Here is a 19,388-nt window from a genome sequence, read left to right as displayed (position 1 = left end):
TCGGCAGTCGGATGTTGCGGAGCGTCCGACGCCAGGTCTGGCACTCGTATGCATTGGTGGAACTTGTGTCAGGCTGGGTTCCGTATGTCGTGACCCCTACGGCGGTCCCATACGTGTATTTCCACGGTACAGCTCCCTACGGCGAGCTCGTGTCTTTCCCTTGGCAGAGTTCTCTGCCGTCTCAGTACGGTGTCGTCCCCCGCCTGCATTAGGCCGGGGCCTCCCCTGGGACTCCGTATGTTGTGCTGCCCACGGCCAGCCCATACGTGTTCTCCACATGGTAACTCCCTCCGGGCATGATGTGGCTCCCGCAGCGTCCTTCGGGCACGCTTTCCCAGCGTTATCCAATCAAGTCTGCTGAATGGGTCTTGCGGAACAGCAGTATGACTCTTCTAGCGTGAATCTTCCCGCCCGCTTCAGAACGGGGTCTGAGGGGCTCTCGCTGGGCGCTGGAAGTGGTAGTAACTGTGGCGTTTTCCATAGGGATCCCAATTCGTCGGTTATTACCGACGTACGTCGTAGTGACCGACTGAAAGGGAACGTCTCGGTTACGTATGGTAACCCTCGTTCCCTGAAGGAGGGAACGGAGACGTACGTCCCGTCGCCACAGTTCCTTCCATCACTGCTTGGCCGAGTCACTGGTTCGGCTCCTCAGTGAAAAACGTCAGTGCGGTGCTCTCGCTTCCCGTTTATACCCGCGGCGCGGGGCGGAGCGCGAGATGCAAATCTCGCACGCCAATTGTTCATTGGCCTGTTCTTAAGTTCTCGAAGCTGATAGGGGCTCTCTGAAGTGATCCCAATTCGTCGGTTATTACCGACGTACGTCTCCGTTCCCTCCTTCAGGGAACGAGGGTTACCATACGTAACCGAGACGTTTTGAATCTAGCTATGTCTCAATTAATACTTGCACTAATAATTATAATAATAAATTATTAAAACTTTAAGGAATAATCACAATATTTCTACCATGTTTTAATTTTAACAGAAAAGCTCTGTTGTGCAACACTTTTTTTGAAAAAAAGTTTTTTTTTTAATGTCATGATTAAAAGATTAATTAAATTAATGTTTGATGCCTTCATTTGATTACCAGAAAATTTAAATAAACAACACAGAGTTTCTAAATAATAATAATAATAATAATAATAATAATAATAATAATAATAATAATAATAAATAGTTGTTTTTATTATTTCAATTATTATTATTATTATTAAATTAGACATGTTTTCTGATTATTACAATTTAATTAAACCATTAAAATTAAATCCTGAAAATTTAAAACAGAAAAAAAACAGAATATGGTCAAAATAAAATAGAAATTGAGAAGAAGAAAAAAAAAATCTAATAGGGCTTTTAATAAATTGTTGTTCAATTGTATACATTTCTTGATTTAAATGAATTAATCATGCTTTTTGATTTCAACAATTTTATTTAAATAGAATTTAAAATAGAGTCCAAATAAAATGTAATCCCAAAAAAAACAGAAAACAGAAAGAAAAAAAAAAAAAAGCAAACTACTAGCTACTACAACTTAACTGGTTAAAATCCATTATTTATTGGACCATTACCTATGCATTACCTAACATTAACTAACAATGAGCAATAGATTTTCATGTTAGCTCAGGTCCATTAAATAATATTATACCATGGTCCGCCTGAATACTCGATTCTGATTGACTGTAAGGAGTGCAACAGTTCCAGTCAGTTTAATCACCACACACACAGAGATCGGAGATCGCGCTGCGCACACACAGAAACAGGAGGACCAGACAGAAACGCATTGTCAATCACTTTTATTAATAAATTAACTTTGCTACTGAATCGCTACATTATATTACACAGCAAGGAGGTTGAAACGATGCTGTTTTTAAAGGAATTCAACAGCTTTATTGCAAATGCAGGTAATTCACATGCACATCTCTCTCTCTCTCTCTCTCTCTCTCGCTCTCTAGATAGGCTAATTCATTTAAATAAATGTTCTAATTCAAATAAAGGTAACCTTACCTCCCCACTTTATATGTGTGTCTGATAAAGCATACAGAATGGTGATGAAAACAACCATCATTTTAACACAGCTCTTACTGGCCTACGTTACACTCAACACCCTAAACCTCACTCCCATCCAGGTCACGGCACCAAATGTGACCGATCCTACTCGCCCCACTCTGAGCGGGATTCGAACCCGCGTCTCCCGCAAGGGAGGCAGGAACGCTAAAGAACACAGATGTTAGCGTGCCTCTTGAGATCAGGGGAGTGAGGTCTACTAGCACAGCTCTTACTGACCTACTTTACACTCAACACCCTAAACCTCACTCCCATCCGGGACACGGCACCAAATGTAATCCTTCTGGTCCTACTCGCCCCACTCTGAGCGGGATTCAAACCAGCATCTCCAGCAAGGGAGGCAGGAGCGCTAAAGAACACAGATGTTAGCGTGCCTCTTGAGATCAGGGGAGTGAGGTCTACTAGCACAGCTCTTACTGACCTACTTTACACTCAACACCCTAAACCTCACTCCCATCCGGGACATGGCTCCAAAAGTAACCCCTCCGATCCTACTCGCCCCACTCTGAGCGGGATTCAAACCAGCATCTCCAGCAAGGGAGGCAAGAGCGCTAAAGAACACAGATGTTAGCGTGCCTCTTGAGATCAGGGGAGTGAGGTCTACTAGCACAGCTCTTACTGACCTACTTTACACTCAACACCCTAAACCTCACTCCCATCCGGGTCACGGCACCAAATGTAATCCTTCTGGTCCTACTCGCCCCATTCCGAGCGGGATTCGAACCTGTGTCTCCAGCGTGGGAGGCAGGAGTGCTAAAGACCACAGCCGTTAGCATGCCTCTTGAGATCAGGGGAGTGAGGTTTATATGCACAGCTCTTACTGACCTAGTTACCCTCAACACCCTAAACCTCACTCCCATCTGGGACATGGCTCCAAAAGTAACCCCTCCGATCCTACTCGCCCCACTCTGAGCGGGATTTGAACCGGCGTCTCCAGTGTGGCAGGTGGACACGCTAAAAAGGACGTTAAAGGCAGTTGCTAGCGTCAGTCATTAGTGCGCCTCTTGAGATCAGGGGAGTGAGATTTACGCGCACAGCTCTTACTGGCCTACGTTACACTTATTTAGATTAGACCTTTTTTTTTGCCATTTTTTGTCAAGACCATAAAGGTTGGCCAATGCTGTATTTATGAGATCCCATGCTGACGATATTGTCATAGCTCTTAGACCTGCTGTCTCATTATTATTAGAGCCAGGGCTTTAATCATCTCTCATAATCAAAACACAAAGAAGAGTGCATTGCTCAGACATTGCATTCTCACTTATAACTAATGAGGTCCACACCCCAGTAGCAGGGATTTCTTTGCATGACAAAACATTTTTTTACAGCCACACCTAGATATTTCAGGCACTCCTGTCTCATCAACTGCAAAGGGAGCGATCATTTCAGCATTGCATATTGCACAACTAGTTTCATTGTTTGACGTGTTTGTTCAGCATGGTTTAGCTGCCACTGTTGCTGGGGAAAGTTTTTTTACATGACTGATGCCTGAGGGAGAAAGTGATGTACCTGACCTTATCACATCTTTAGCAAGAGTTCAAGACGTGATTTAAAGGAAATCAATATAAAGTCTCCTCTGTGATTATGAGGGATTCACAAGGTGAACAGACAGATGCAGTGAATGACAGCAATGCTGGTCTCATCAGGGCTTTGTGCGAAATGACTTGTACAAGATTATGGACACCAACTCATTAAAAATGGTAAAAAAAATGTTTTAACTGTATATAATAGTATTATTATTATTATTATTGACAATCTAATATTCACCACAGAGAACAATGGAATTAAAAAACAAATATGGCTTAGGGAAATCTAAGCTGGACATGTTTTCTATCATCATCTCTCACTAACAGTTCCATAGCAATGCTGGGCGCAAAGACAACGTTCAACTGAAGTTTAATAATCAATTGAATACATGGACTTAACTCTACAGGTAAGGCAAGTCAAAACTTAGCTAAATGTATCCAATCGATGAGGTAGACAATGTATCTAAAATGGATTTTATTTCAGCCACAGAGGACTCTGAGAGCCTCTATGATGTTTTTATGTAGCGTGCCAATATAATTTATTTAGAAAGACGTGTCTTTAGGGAACAAATTCACTTTACTTTCAAGGTAGAAGCTGTCGGCAAGGCTGAACTCAGTAAAGAAGCATGTCTATATGATAGGTGATTCCAGTGAAGATCAAAGACATATGTTGAATCTCTACATTTAAAAGATCTTTGCTCATATAGCCTTGATCTGTGATTATTAGGCCCTGAGGAAAAACAGCAAGCTACGATAAAAACTCACTCTCTAGATGATGGCAAGAGACTTTATTTGAGGAAAACTATTAAAACCAACATATCACGTGAATTGTTATACAGTCTAATTCTTTTTTTAAAATTTACGTTTAGCTTTTTTATTTCGTGGTGGCCCCTTTGTTAGCTACATTTGTTCTTGTTCCCCATACATTTTTTTCCATTGACATTGGAATGGCCAAACCGGACATGAAGCAAAAAAGTTTTGTACTTATTTTTATTTTTTTTAATTAATGAATGAACTACCCATTCCAGTATAAATGACGAAGTGAATGACGCACTAATGAATATTAATAGAGAATACAATTATTGCCTTCAAAGGGGTTCTGTACCGCTGGCAAAATGAGCTTTCAATAAAACTTGGCTGTCTATACAGTATAAGGGTGGAAAGAGAAAAGGCTGTTGTCTTCCTATTTGCCAAAAAGGTAGGAAAACTTCAACACCCATAATGCACTGGGCATGTTGCTGTTCAAGGCTGTTTAATGGATACACTTACCAGAGTCAACCCCGACAGCAACATAGTGTCGGCCCAGATCCGGGCCATATTCGGATACACAATGTGCCGACACTATGTTGCTGTCTTGGAAACAGCGCCTTGCTTTAGCAGGAAATACTTCTTAGCAAACTTTTAGTCATAATGGCGTCGACTTATTTTGTTCTCGGGTGCAAGAACTGTAGTTTTCACAAAAGCCCTGGAGCTGTCAAATGAATGTCACATGTATTTCTTGGCCCAGATGACATTTACTAGGGTTGTAACATTATATCGTGTCACAATGTCGCAACACAAAAATGCAGCAACATGTTTCGTGAATAGTGAAAATCTGAATTGTATATAGTTCAGCCAAAAAAAATTCAAGTTCACAGAGTTTTAGTGTCAGTACTACATTGAACTACTATATAATGTTGCATATAATGCATAATAATGCAATGGAGGATATTTGTGAGTCCTTATAATGCCAAATGTCTCATTTAAAGTGGCCTACATTATTTTAAATATATCTTTAACATTATTTTAAATAATGTTACATTATTTTACATTATTTTAAATATATGCACATTGTCCTGTGCATTGGGTTTCCAGCACCAAGTCCAAGCCTAATCATTTCCACCCCCAATGTAATAATCAACAGTACATTTTTGTTAACCGTTTACCATATGTCTTGGAATATAATGCAAAAATATTGTATCGTGAGTTCAGTATCGTGATATGTATCGAATCGTGACACGAGAGTATCGTTATACATTTATATATACCGGCATTGTAACAATACAAAGCGAGTTGAAATTTGTGATTTTACTCTTTAAGTCATTAGTTATACGTAGTTCAGTTCTTCACTAGAATTTGCTAAATAAACACTGGCTTGTGGCTTCAACAGAAGTATATCTTATTGCTTAAGCCTTAGAGCAAGCTCATGGCAGGCCTGTCTCGAAATTTCTCTTTGAAGAAAATGAATGTGACATTCAAAATCTGATTTTGCACTCTACTAGCCTTTCAAAGATTTGTTCATTTATTTATCACACACTCCATAGGGTGACATAGGGAGTTTTTCCGAAGAGTGACCTTGTCAACATCCTCGATGGTGGAAAATGGAAGGTGTACATCTTACTATGTCTCAGAGTCTCAGGAGCAACCTGAGGTTAGGTGCTTTGTTAAGGGCATGGATCAACCCTTGTGGGCTTTGAACCCACAACCTTTCTACTAACCAGAGCTGTGTTTCTCAAAGGCATTGCTAGGTAAAAAGATCGTAGAACTGTTTGGCACTAATGATCTCTACAATCAACTTGGCTCCCAATGCTTTTGAGAAATGCAGCCCAGAACATTTAGCACTTTAACACAATTGCCAGTGTAGAGCATTTCTTTTGTGTTCAGCAATGTGTTTGTGAACTCTGAGCGCAGTTCAAAAGCACATGATGATCTACAGAAGGACTGGTTTTGAAGAGGCGTTTATTTACACCCTTTTCTGCATGCTGTTTTATCAACATTACCTGCCTGGCGTCCTGTATTTGTTTGCGGATCACTTCCTTGATAGTGGGGCTGTTTTGCCTCGGCGGGTGGAAGAGCAGGTCTATGTTGGTCTCAAGCCTTCGGTGCGGGACGTCTGGCCATCCTAACTCCAGGTTTGGCGGCTCAGTGTCAGAGTGAGTGGGCCAGTACGTACCCGTGGAGGACGTGTCGCTCTGCGGACAGTCCACTTCATCTGACTGGTTGCTTGAGGGCGGCTGTACAGCGCTCTTTGTAATATGCTTGATTTCCTCCTCAGAGAGAAAACTGCATATGCCTTCCCCTTTGATGAAATTTTGATAAGAATCTTCTCCCTCTTTAACCAGGAAGTCGATGGCTAAGCGATACGCTTCCTTGTAATGCGGCTGTATGTAATCTTCTGCCTTGAACTCTCCCTTTGAGGAGGACAGCAGTGATAAATCAGATTCCATCACGGTGTTGATTTGGATTCCTCAAAACACTGAACAGCCTTCGCCACCTATAAGAAACAACACACATCATGTTCATATAGGACAATTCTGTACATCAGTAATATAACAACTCATCTAGGTGCATGTATAGCATCTTGCATAGATATTTTGTTCTAATATAACTTGTAGCTTGAAGCTTTTTTTCTTCTTGGCTATTAAGGCCTGGTTTTCCAAGCTTTTTGGTTTCAATTGCATTTTAGCACTTCCGATTAAATCATCCTGAAGTCAATGGGTTTGGGGTTTTAAAGGGGTATGTGGTTAAATGCCTGTTCCTACTCAAACTTGATGGGAAAATTAAGCTTAATTATGGTGATGTTGATGTTGAAGTCAAGTGACTGTATTTTAGGTAACTCTTTCCCAGCCATTGACGGAATTTTCCGGCTTTCCGTGTTTTCACTGTTATACACGAGGGGGCACTATGACACGTCCTCTGAAAGAGTACAGTAATCTCCTGATCAAAACACAGGCGAAAAAGAAGCATATATAAGCAGTTGCATATGTAAAATAACGTGATCGTCAACATTAAAGAGCATATAGACCAAAACTGCCTAATGTTACTGTGGCAAGCAGCGAGGCCGAGGGACCGTGAGAGCGGGACGATAATGATAATGAGCGTCACCTTTGCGCCGCATCGGCCTCATGTCTCTCCCGGCTTTCCTGTTGTTCAAACAGTAGAGCGTGCCGCTAGTCAACGCCATGGTCATGGGTTCGATTCCCAGGGAAAGCAAGAACTGACAAAAAATTTATATCTTGAATGCGATGTAAGTCGCTTTGGATAAAAGTGTCTGCCAAATGCATAAATGTCTCACAGAAGTAGTCGGTCACATAAAAGGAGGAGTTACGACAGTGAAGGACAAGAGATGACCAGGCCTGGATTTTATGTTGTGTTTTGTTTACGTTTTATGTGTGTGCGTGGCAGTCGTCCGTGAGGGGCTGTTACTTTCTTTTTGTTTATTTCTTTATTAAAGTATTTTGAATGTTCACCGGTTCCCACCTCCTTCTTCCCTGAACAAAGAACTCCATTACATAGGTGCCGAAACCCGGGAGGAAGGAGGGACATGCTGTCGGGGAGCCCTTGCTGCTGAGGGGGATCGCAGTGCTCTGGAGGTTGGGCTGCGAGGAAGAAAAAAAGACAGTGAGGGGCTGCCCAAGGCGGTGGTGCTGGAGCGAGTGCAGACCGGTGGGACGGAGAGCTCGCTGCCGTGCCCCTGGGTCGAGGTGGGGTGGCTGCCATCCTAGAGGGGGCTGGAGCCTGCTACCATCCACCATGATGGGGAGGAGCAGGGAGCGCTAGACTCGTGAGGGACCATGAGGAAGAGCCTCTCGGCTGGCTGAGGTCCGAGTGGCACTGTGTCCGGGAACCAGACCAAGATTTATTAAATTTTTTTAGAGCACAGTCTCGGGAGTATCCCCCGGCCTGCGAGGGGCGATGGGGATATGTGGCAAGCAGCGAGGCCGAGGGACCGTGAGAACGGGACAAGGCCGGTCGTGAGTGATAATGAGCGCCAGCTGCGCTCTGCACCGGTCTCGTGTCTCACGAAGGAGCTCGGTAGCATAAAAGGAGGAGTGACGACAGTGAACCGGAGAGGACCAGGCCTGGATTTTACTTTCGCTGCTTCCCAATTCGCGTGCTAAATAGTATGCAAAAAAATTATTAGTATGTCCCTAATCTTAGTATGTTGAAAAGAGTATTCCAAAGATTGAAGACTATTTCTGCTCAGAATTCGAAGTGCAGATCGATGAGCACTCTAATGGCTGATATTGCCCACAACCCATTGTGAGATGGACGAGGATTCGATTAGAACTACAAACGCTGATAAAAAAGTGTTAAAAAAACTACAAACATGACGTCCGATGGTTAAGTAAGAGAGGGTTAGATAAAGGGGCTTGAGTGAATAATTATCAGTATTTAACCTGACGAAAAGATATTTATTCAATATTATCCACATTATATTTCAACTGCAGCACCATTGAGAACTTTTGTACTGATACGTTTGGCCATTAACTTTGCAAACACATGAGGGGAGTCTCTGCATAAAGACCCACGAATGGCAGATCAACGTGCGACTGCATTTCTCTCCGATATGGTAGGAAATTAAATTGAATGTGGAGGATTTGAATTGTGACAATGAATGACAGGATAGTGATGGGATGCACGTAACTAAGCAACAGAGTCCGTTATAGATGACAAAGTAGTATGTCCCAAAGCTTGCATACTCTTCTGCTACACACTCAAAAGTATGTACTTTTTCTTACTTTTTTGGTCGTAGTATAAGTAGGTGAATTAGGACGCAGCATTTGTGTTTTGTTTACGCTTTGTTGTGTGTGCAGAGGGGCCCACAAGTCGTCCGTGAGGGGCTGCCGCTTTTACTTTCTGTTTGCTTATTTATTTATTAAAGTATTTTGAATGTTCGCCGGTTCCTGCCTCCTTCTTCCCTGAACAAAGAACTCCTTTACAGTTACTGAATGAAATATCGCCCCAGGACGAGCGTTAGGACAGTGAGGCTTTGGGGATTGTTGATGGACTCCATCTACCCCATCTGTGATTTTTTGCTCAAAATGTTCCTTTTTTATGAAACTTACCCACATTCAAGAGTTGATAAAAAGAAATGCATTAAGATAGAAAACTGGTTTAAAAGCAGAGGGTCTGTTCTTTCTTTTAATATATTGCATGTTCAGATATTCATATTCAACAAAAATATTCTCGGGCCATGAAATGTTTGTGAAGATGATAAAAATGCTGGCGCTGGCAGGGATCTTTTTTCAAAAATGCAGGCGGTTAAAAATCATAAAAGTTGTGTTAATTTGTAAAGATTATGATGATGAACAAAACGCGTAGGAATCAAAAACTTGTGTTGCTTATAATCCAAAAAGCCAATGGAAAAATGTTTTTGTTGAGGGAACCAGGGTGATGCAAACTTACGGGTTGGCCAACAAAAAAGCCTCATCACTGCAGTGATCTTTGTACAAATGCTTCTAATAAGACCCTCAAGGACAGCCATCTCTGGCTTGTAGACAAGTTTTATTAAGCAATACATACTGCAGCTTTGAGCTTGAAGTCTGAACATGTTATTTCTCCACACTCATTTGGTGTGAAATGATGGATCCCACACATCGATACCATCACTCTGGACTATACTCGGGAGCTGTTTATATGATGTGCCTTTAAAGACTTTAAAGGCATTTACACTGCAGATATTGATGCCCAATTCCGATTTGTTGACTAAAGTGGATTTTTTTGATGACTAGCTTACATCTTCTTTTAAAAGTGACCCATATCAGATATCTGCATTTAGACTATACACTTGACGAAACAACCCAATGTAGACGTACTGACACCATCTTTAACGGTCAGCAACACGTTGGGTTGAGCTTTCATCCTCCATTTCGCCACTGAAAATAGTGGCGGTTGGTGTTCACCTGAGTTGACGTCATATGCCATCGCCACTTTTTCAATGGCATACGACTCGCATTGGCAGGAGAATATCCGATCTGCTTACATGGCAGTCGCAAATGCATCTGATTCAAACCAGATTTATTTCCACATATGAATGAGGCCTGAAACCCATCTGAGAATATCGTAATCCATGTTCTTTTTCCCTGCTTACATGTTCAGCTCATATGCAATCTGTGCCACATGGGAGGAAAAAATCTAAATTGGGTCACTATATCCATGTAATGTAATTGTGGCCATAATATCATAGGCTGTTTCCTCTTTTTTTATCCAATAAAATCCTCCCTCCCTTCAATATCACCTGACACCAAGTTGAAAGTAGAAAATCATTGTTCATGTCTATGAAATATTAGGCCTTAGTCTGGATATAGATTGTCAAACAAAACGTCACACTTTATTAGGAAATATGTCAGCATACAAAAAAAAAAAGTGCTGCCTTAAATTTTTATGTGCAATCAACTTGGATGTTTAAGTAATTTCATCTTAAATTATATTAAACTGAATTTGAAAAAAGTTGCTTAACCTATTTTGAAGAGTTAAAGCAATGTAAAAGCATGTGTTATCATTACTTATTGATCATATAATGTTTACAGTGTAGGTGGTTACACTTTATTTTAGGGTCCAATTCTCAATATTAACTACAACGTTTGCCTCAAAAAACTCCTAATTACTACTTATTAATAGTTAGTAAGGTAGTTGTTAAGTTTAGGTATTAAGGGGTGTAGAATATGGTCATGCAGAATAAGGCATTAATATGTGCTGTATAAGTACTAATAAACAGACAATATCCCACTGTAAAAAAAAAACAATATCTAAAAAGTAAGTTACCTAGTTGCCTTAACATTTTGAGTTAATTGAAATTAAACATTTGAGTTAATACAATGGACATTTGAGAATCGACATCACCCTTTATTCAAATATTATTAAATATTTTGTAAGCATATTGCGTAATTGTGTTTTATTTGTAATAATGCAGTGAAACATACCAAATTGTGCTATTTCCATGATTTATCACAACATTTTTTATTTATTAACGTGGTTCAGATACAATAATATTTTGAATTTCCTTCATTGTATTAACTTTAAAAATGTAAAATTTTAAGGCAACCAGGTTACTTATTTTTTAAAGTTAAACCAACAATATTTTTAACAGTGTACAAGTTCATTTCAACTCTCTATATTACAATTTACATTCAACTGACTTACAATTTTGAGTTGAATCTTGTATAACTTAAATGTAAAAGTTGAAATTGCTTAACTTATTTTGATTTTGAGTTAAATTAACTTAAAAACATATGTTGTCATAACTTATTGATCCTATATTTTTTTACAGTGTAGTAATATGCATGATAATAAGACAGACACTAGTTAATAGTGAGAATTGTTACCGTAAAATTACCGTAAAATAGTTGTTAAGAACTATTCTGTTCAGTAAAACTTTTTTTTAATGAGTGCACATAAAAATTCTGTGAGTGCACATTTATCTTTAAAAAGATAAAACTGAGCAACAGCAGTGAGTAAGGTCTCCAGATGTAACTGATGAAACCCAGTGACTCACTGTTCCTGTAATGGGAAAGCTGCTCTGTAATTACTTTTCTTCGACTGAAAATGTGAGGAAATGTTAAAGTAATTGCATCACGCTGCTTTGCTACTGAGTTAGGGCTTCTAAAACAACATGAACATTCCTTTCCAACTCAATAAGTTCTGTTTGCTGGGTGCAGGACAGTTAGTTCAGATAGTTGACAATCTTTAAATGTTGCCCACTAAGGATAATCTCAATGGTTGCTCAGCCGGTACTTTGCTCAATGCCACTCAGAGGCAATCACATTAGCTGTAATTGGCATCTGCTAATTACTCTGGAGCTGGAGGAGAATTATGTTATGACTGATTTTGCCAATGCACACCAAACCCTTCATTATAGTGACTATCCTGAGCTGTTTAAGGGCCGGTCGCTTAAAAACATCTACTATAATATAATGATATATTTACGGTTCGTATGAGGCTTTTAAAAAAATCTAGTGGCACTGAAATTATGTACTTCACCTTCAAAGAAACAAATTAACACTGTTAATGAAAGTGCAGGCAAGTCAATAAACCCTTTGATGTGCTGTTTGTCAGCATTAAGGATTTAATAACATGTTGGGGAGTAAATCTAAAAAAAATTAGTAATAATGAACTTGCAGTGCATATTAATGAAGTTCTTCAGAAATTAATTTAGGAAACTTTCTGATGTTTTGGTTTCATTTTCAAGGACTCTTGTTTCGTTAATCGTCATTGCTTGTATTTGCTCTGTTTTCTTCCATTGCTATGGTTATTGTTTCATTGATTCATTCATACCTGTTCCTAATTTTCCTCATTAGTTCACGTGCATATAATGCCCTGCCTCAGTTACTCATAGTCTGGTGACTTCTGTTTCATGCACAGTTACTGTGCCTTTCCTGATTATTTGGATTACCGTTCTACTCTTTTGTTTTTGTTTAGTAAAGTTCACAATGCATTTTATATCATCGCTCCATCCTCATCTTCAGCCATCCGTAACAGACAATTAGTTATAGATATAGGTGTATATGATACACACCCTTAAATCCAGACAGCAATATAGAATCGTCCCAGATCCGGCCCACATCTGGTACATGTGGAATCCACATGTAGATTATATTGCCAAAAGTATTGGGACACCCCTCCAAATCACTGAATTCAGGTGTTCAATCACTTCATGGCCACAGGTGTATAAATCAAGCACTAGGCCTGCAGACGCTTCTACACACATTAGTGAAAGAATGGGTCTCTCTCAGGAGCTCAGAGAACTCAAGCGTGGGGCCGTGATCAGTGACCACCTGGGCAATAAGTCCATTCAGGAAATTTCCTCACTACTAAATATTCCACGCTCAACTGTTAGTGGTGTTATAACAAAGTGGAAGCGATTGGGAACCACAGCAACTCAGCCACAAATGAAAAAGCCACAAAAAAATTTTCAGGGGTTGGGCTTGGCCCCTTAATTCCAGAGAAAGGAACTCTTAATGCTTCACCAAGACATTTGGGACAATTTCATGCTCCCAAATTTGTGGGAACAGTTTGGGGACGGCCTCTCCCTGTTCCAACACGACTGACCAGTGCACAAAGCGTCGCTCCATAAAGACATGGATGAGCGAGTTTGGTGTGGAGGAACTTGAGTCCTGACCTCGACCCGATAGAACACCTTTGGGGTGAATTAGAGCAGAGACTGAGAGCCAGGCCTTCTCGTCCAACATCAGTGCCTGACCTCACAAATGCGCTTCTAGAAGAATCCCCATAAACACACTCCTAAACCTTGAGGAAAGCCTTCCCAGAAGAGCTGAAGCTGTTAGAGCTGCAAAGGGTGGCCGACTCCATATTAAACCCTACAGATTAAGAATGGGATATCATTAAAGTTCATGTGCATGTAAAGGCAGGCGTCCGAAAACTTTTGACAATATAGTGTATGATGCTGTCTGGGAAAATAAAGATTCTAAACGGAGGTTCCAAACCTTTTGTGAAATGGAAGGATTCCATGGATGTTAAAGGTTCTTCATGAAACCATCAATGCCAATAAAGAACCTTAATTTTTAAGATTGTAGGGGAGTGCGGGGCACAACCTAACCCAGGGGTTAGTTGTAACACACATGGTTTAACACTTTCCACACATGCCAGGATGACGAAACTTAGTGTATTTACTAGTTGGCATATTAACATTATTTAGAGAAAAAATTGCGCCAAAAATGTAAAATCTCTGGAAGATATCACTGAACATTTATTTAACCATAGCAAAAGTAAAGTTCTTACTTAAGTTTATTTTTCATCTCTGTTTTTGTGTTTATTTAAAATAAGACAAATCTGATATTATTATAATCTTATATCTGTTATTTAACGGCTGAGGTCGTTCTTTAATGTTTAAATCCCAGTTGCTCAGATGGGGTGTGTTGTCACACTGCGTTACAATGAGCCCCTATTAGAACTACGCTATTATATTCTATACTTTTATGAATTCTATTGAAAAACCATGAGAAAAGGGTGAATAATGACTGAGAGTTAATGTTCAGAAATTATTAATTATTATTATGTTTTTAACTATGCTGTATAGCTGTATTTAGCGATGTGTTTGTTGTCAAACTCAAAAATGTGTATATTTTAAATGATTAAAAAATACATCATTTTATTTTAAAAAGTTAATAATTGTATTTTATTGACAATATATATATATATATATATATATATATATATATATATATATATATATATATATATATATATATATATATATATATATATATATATATATATATATATATGTTATTTTTATTATTATATCAGATAACATTTTAAGCTGTCATGTGGTCATGTTATAATGTACCCCACCTATGGGGCATGTTGTCACATTTCACTTCCATTCTTTTGGGGTAAATCAAGAAAAAAGTATTTACTGTATTAATGAAACACAACCACATAATTGCACTAGACATGTGTGAAATTAATGTGGGAAAAAATAAATACTCTGAACCCCAAGTGGATTTACACAAACTGAGAAAGTCAAAAAGCGTTCCCCTATGTACGAAGTATGGACAAGTGAACAAAACTGCAACAAATATGCATTCAGAAAACCAGGCTACACTAGAAAACCCTGATGCCAATAACAGGTTATGTCCCAGAATCCGTCAGTATTCATCATATTTCAGACTCTTCCCATCAGGTGTAATTAATTCACTCAACTTGACTCGACTTGATCAGCAGGTGCTGAGATCTCCACAGGCCTAAAGCGATCACAAGGGGTTGGCATCCAAAGCTAAAGTCGATCTGAGCCCCACCTGCTCTGATTAATATGGCGAATGAATAACAAAGTCTGTTTAAGTCCATCAAAACCAAACGCTGGGTGTTAAACAACTCATTTTGTGTTTCTGTGAGGGAAACTTGTTATGGTCTTATCTCCACGGCCGGATTTAGGATATGCTATAATTGCATACTGTATATTTCCATATAACTTGAAAAACAGCAATTTTACTAAACACTTCATTTTGAAAGATTACATGCAAATTTTTATGAAAATGTCATGAAAATAATGCAGTTTGAGAGAGTTGCGTGGGAGAGAGTCATAATATTGACTGTTACTATCGCACAAAGGTTCTATATTAAAATATACAGGTATTATAATTCGTCTAGAAAGTGAACTGATGTGTGCAATAGTAAGAGTGACAGTAAAGTTCGACATTGAATTTCCAACAGAGTATTATGTCAAGTACGTGATTGCATTTCAAATTCTATGGGCATACAGGCATATTTATATCCAAAAGATCTTGAAAATTAATTTCACTAAATGCTTCACTCAAATTTTGAGAGATTGCATGCAATTTTTCTAAGATTTCTTAATCTAAGAGACTGTAAGGCATCAGCACATTCCAAAGATAAAACTAGAACTAAAATCCATGTACAAAAACGATTATTCGCCTGTGAGAACCTAACCTTTTCAGAACTAGTCTAGTGTCATGCATTGTGCTTGAGTACTGAAAAGTTTCTTTTAGTATGCAAAAAAACAATACGTATAGCAAAGTAACCTGTCTGCAAACAATTCAGCACCTACTTTCAGGTCTATGGCATGTGTTTAAAAGTTACTTACTTAAGAGGAACTCATCATGCGGCGTCTCTTAGCATTCTTATCCCGTGTTGTTCCAGTACAGACGAGGTATGTCACAAGCTAAGGTGGATTAGTTCGTCTCAGAAAGAAAAAAAAAACCTGAATGTGTTTTAACACGAGGAGTGCTGAGAACCTGGCGAAGGGTGGGGACTCAAGTTTTCACATGCAAATAAAAAGAGCGTCTCACTGGCCAGAGGCAGTAAACCTGTCTGACATGCCGAGGACACACCTCTTCCCCTCTATCTTTCATCCCGCGTCTCTATCCTTTCAGGGAGTTCATGGTTCACTCAGATAAAGTTGGCAGCTTCTATTTCTGACAGATTCTATCTTCTCACTGACAGAGGCGTTGTTTTGTAGATGTGGCAGGTACAACGTTCCAGTGACTTCTTTCTTACTGTACTAAATCAAGTCCTTCACAGTGTGTAGGAAGGCAAAGCGTCCTAATGTTGGAACCTCATTTATTTTTTTAAAAGCATGTTTTGATCTATCAACTCAATCCCGACTCTATCTATGTTCTGTGAATTGCTGAGCTTTACAAAAGACCTCTGAAGATCAAGGAGACTGTCAAAAGGCTTCTGGGACATGTGTGCTTGTCATAAATGATCGCGTCTCGGTGGGGTGCTCTGCTTATTCAAGCATCCTCCATGTAGAAATGGGAGTTTTCATGTGGGTGTTTTTTCGGTTTACCCCCTGTAAAGGCTGAGCATTTCATAATCCTTGTCATTGTGATGATTCACTTGAAGGATTGAGGATTGAGAACGTTTCTGAAGAAAATAACTGAATGATTTTCATGCCGTTTTGTTCTGTTCTCGGTGTAAGACACTGAGGAGCTGCTTTTCAGTGTTTTAGCTCGAAGGTGCAATTGAATCTGCGGTGCCATGGCCAAAGCAATTGTTTTGTCTTGAGGGATCGGGATGCTGAAAGAATCAAAATGCAATGCCAGAGAAAGACCAGAATACAAACACCGCAATACAAAGACAACGATGAAATAACATATAGGGCACAACGTGGCTAAAGGCTCCTTTGATTTTATTCTCCTCCAAACCACTAGATGGCACAAACACTTACCTCAACACTTTCCAAAACTTCTACTTTTCAAGATGCACGTGGAAATGTGTCTGAACCTTGACGTGATCGCAGCGCAAACATGATTCTGTGCTCATTCGATCTGATATTTTATGTTTTTTAAAATGTTGTAGATTTAAGTAGCAAATGAGAATCAATATATTTTGAGACAAAGGTCTAGTTAATGATTTTCAGTTTTGTTCAAGGCCATTTAAGCAACAGTTATTCAATAACAGAAGATTATGTAAAAGCATGATATTTGGGGCGAAAGACATGATAATAAACAGCGGCTGACTTTAACATTTATGACATGATTAGATTCAGATTCAGGAAATATCATATACTAAGTTGAGTGTCCACCTTAGAGATAATCACCATATTCATAATTAAACCATCATATTTAAAAACTACATATAATACAATATAATTTATTGTTACTACTGTAAATCTGTATTAAATTATTATGGGATCTCCTTCAATTGTAATATTTATTGAACAAAAATGAATTATTTTATAAAAAAAATAAACAGAAAATAGTTCAAACTTGGTTAAAGGGATTGTTTTGTACAAGTATTAACTTAGACATTATTAAAATCATTTTATTGTATCTAAAGTATTTGTTTCAATGCTGGTTTTGCCCCATCTTTATACGATTTGTAACCCTTAAATGCATACCTCGGGTCTTTAGCGACCCGGGACGTCATTCACTTCCCCTTCTCCTCATTCATTTAAAGTTAGACACCAACCTTCTTAGTATTCCTCAATCAATTAATTACAAAGAAAAAATATATAAAATTATAAAAGAGTGTCTGTTTTTCCATAAATTTTTTGTAAAAAAATTGTATAGGGTCGCTAATGATCCGAGGTGTGTAAGAGTGTACGTATATTTTTTTCTGCACAACAATAATTGAATCTTTAATGATGGAATAAGTGCATTTCACCTTTATTCCACAAGGTTGCGATGTCTGATACACACTGATGAAGTGACATTTCACTCATATTTACGAAACCAAAGAACATAATCGGCTCAGTGATTTACTGCAGAGCAAGTATTGAACACAATCAAATATTACTGTCACTGATGGTGGATCTAGTGAAGAAGCTGTCAGCGATCAAAATATTGATTTTGAAAATGCTGACGTTTTGAGAATATCCGTAAGATGGTGAATATGATCCAGATGCTGAATGTTCCGGGAAATTAGCTCTGACGAGGATAGGGATGATGGTATAAAACATCTGCTCAAACTGAACCCTCCCAAGCTCCAAAATGTAACGAAATATGCTTTATGTTATTCTTCTGTAATTGTTACACTAATATAAGGAGAGTTTTATATTATCGCAACAGGAATAGATCCATCCGTGTTAGATATAGATCCGAGTCGCTAAAGACCCGAATATGTAAGAATGTTTGGCGAATTTAATCATGCATTTAAGGGTTAAACAAAATAAACCACTTTTATGATTTATTTTCACACAAAATCTGTTGCTCCATCAATATTCAATACAAACAAACCAAAAAAAAATTTTCTGCAATCATACACTATGGGAGTAATGAAAAGCACAAGGTGTGCCTTTAGCCCTGTTGTACCCTATTTAACATGTTTTTTTAATGGAAAAATCTAGTGTCAAACTCATGTGTTATTGATGTATAAGGCTTGTGAAACATAAATCAGTGTAATTACTAACTGGCCGTACATGTGAGCAGGGTTGAGCGCTGTAAAACCCTGAATTTGGCAGCAGACATCAGCTGTCTTTGATAGACATGTCAGACCGGTATTCACATAATTGGGAAAAACCCTGTTATTACGTCCTCTTGCTTAGGAAAAACATTCTTTCATTCACACACACACACACACACACACACACACACACACACACACACACACACACACACACACACACACACACACACACACACACACACACACACACACACACACACACACACACAGGTAAGTCTCGTCTATATGTCACAAACACACCTCAGGCCTTTTAAAAGTAGTACGAGGCATATCATTTGGCTGCATTGTTCCGCTACGGCTGGAGGATTTCAGAAGCAGGTGCAGTCTTTCAGGCCACATTTGCACATTCACAACAGGTTTCTGTCCCTTAAGGTAACTGCATCACGGGCGAGTAATGCTATCCGAAAGGGAAAATCTTAACGCAAGCAGCCCACACTGTAATATACGTCACCTGAGCTGTATCGCGTTTCCTGTGGGCTTGTTCCAGCAGGCATCCCTTCAATAGTGTGGATGACTGAACACAACCTTTCTCATCTGCCTACATGTGGTTATTTCAATGTTTGTGGAGTGTTTATCTGCGTTCCCAAGGCCCTGAGGGACAACTGAGATTTCCAATCACCAAATTCATCGAATCACCTGATTTTAAAA

The 19,388-nt window shown here is 39.1% G+C and overlaps 1 protein-coding gene across 1 annotated transcript in view; it reads right to left on the bottom strand.

The window, feature by feature from the left end:
- The window catches only part of fam83b (family with sequence similarity 83 member B), a 49,437-nt gene extending 33,399 nt beyond the window's left edge, over nt 1-16,038 (bottom strand). The window contains exons 1-2 of the mRNA XM_079843404.1: nt 15,916-16,038; nt 6,350-6,843 (exon numbers count right to left, since the gene is read on the bottom strand). Of these exons, the coding sequence (XP_079699530.1) occupies nt 6,350-6,796 (447 nt within the window). The 5' untranslated portion in view covers nt 6,797-6,843; nt 15,916-16,038. The remainder of the gene's footprint in view (nt 1-6,349; nt 6,844-15,915) is intronic.
- Between the last annotated feature and the right edge of the window lie 3,350 nt (nt 16,039-19,388).

This window comes from Gobio gobio (assembly GCF_949357685.1).
Source record: "Gobio gobio genome assembly, chromosome: 18".
Lineage (NCBI taxonomy): Eukaryota > Metazoa > Chordata > Actinopteri > Cypriniformes > Gobionidae > Gobio > Gobio gobio.
Note: the sequence above shows the minus strand (reverse complement) of the source record. Positions and strands in the feature narration are given on the sequence as shown.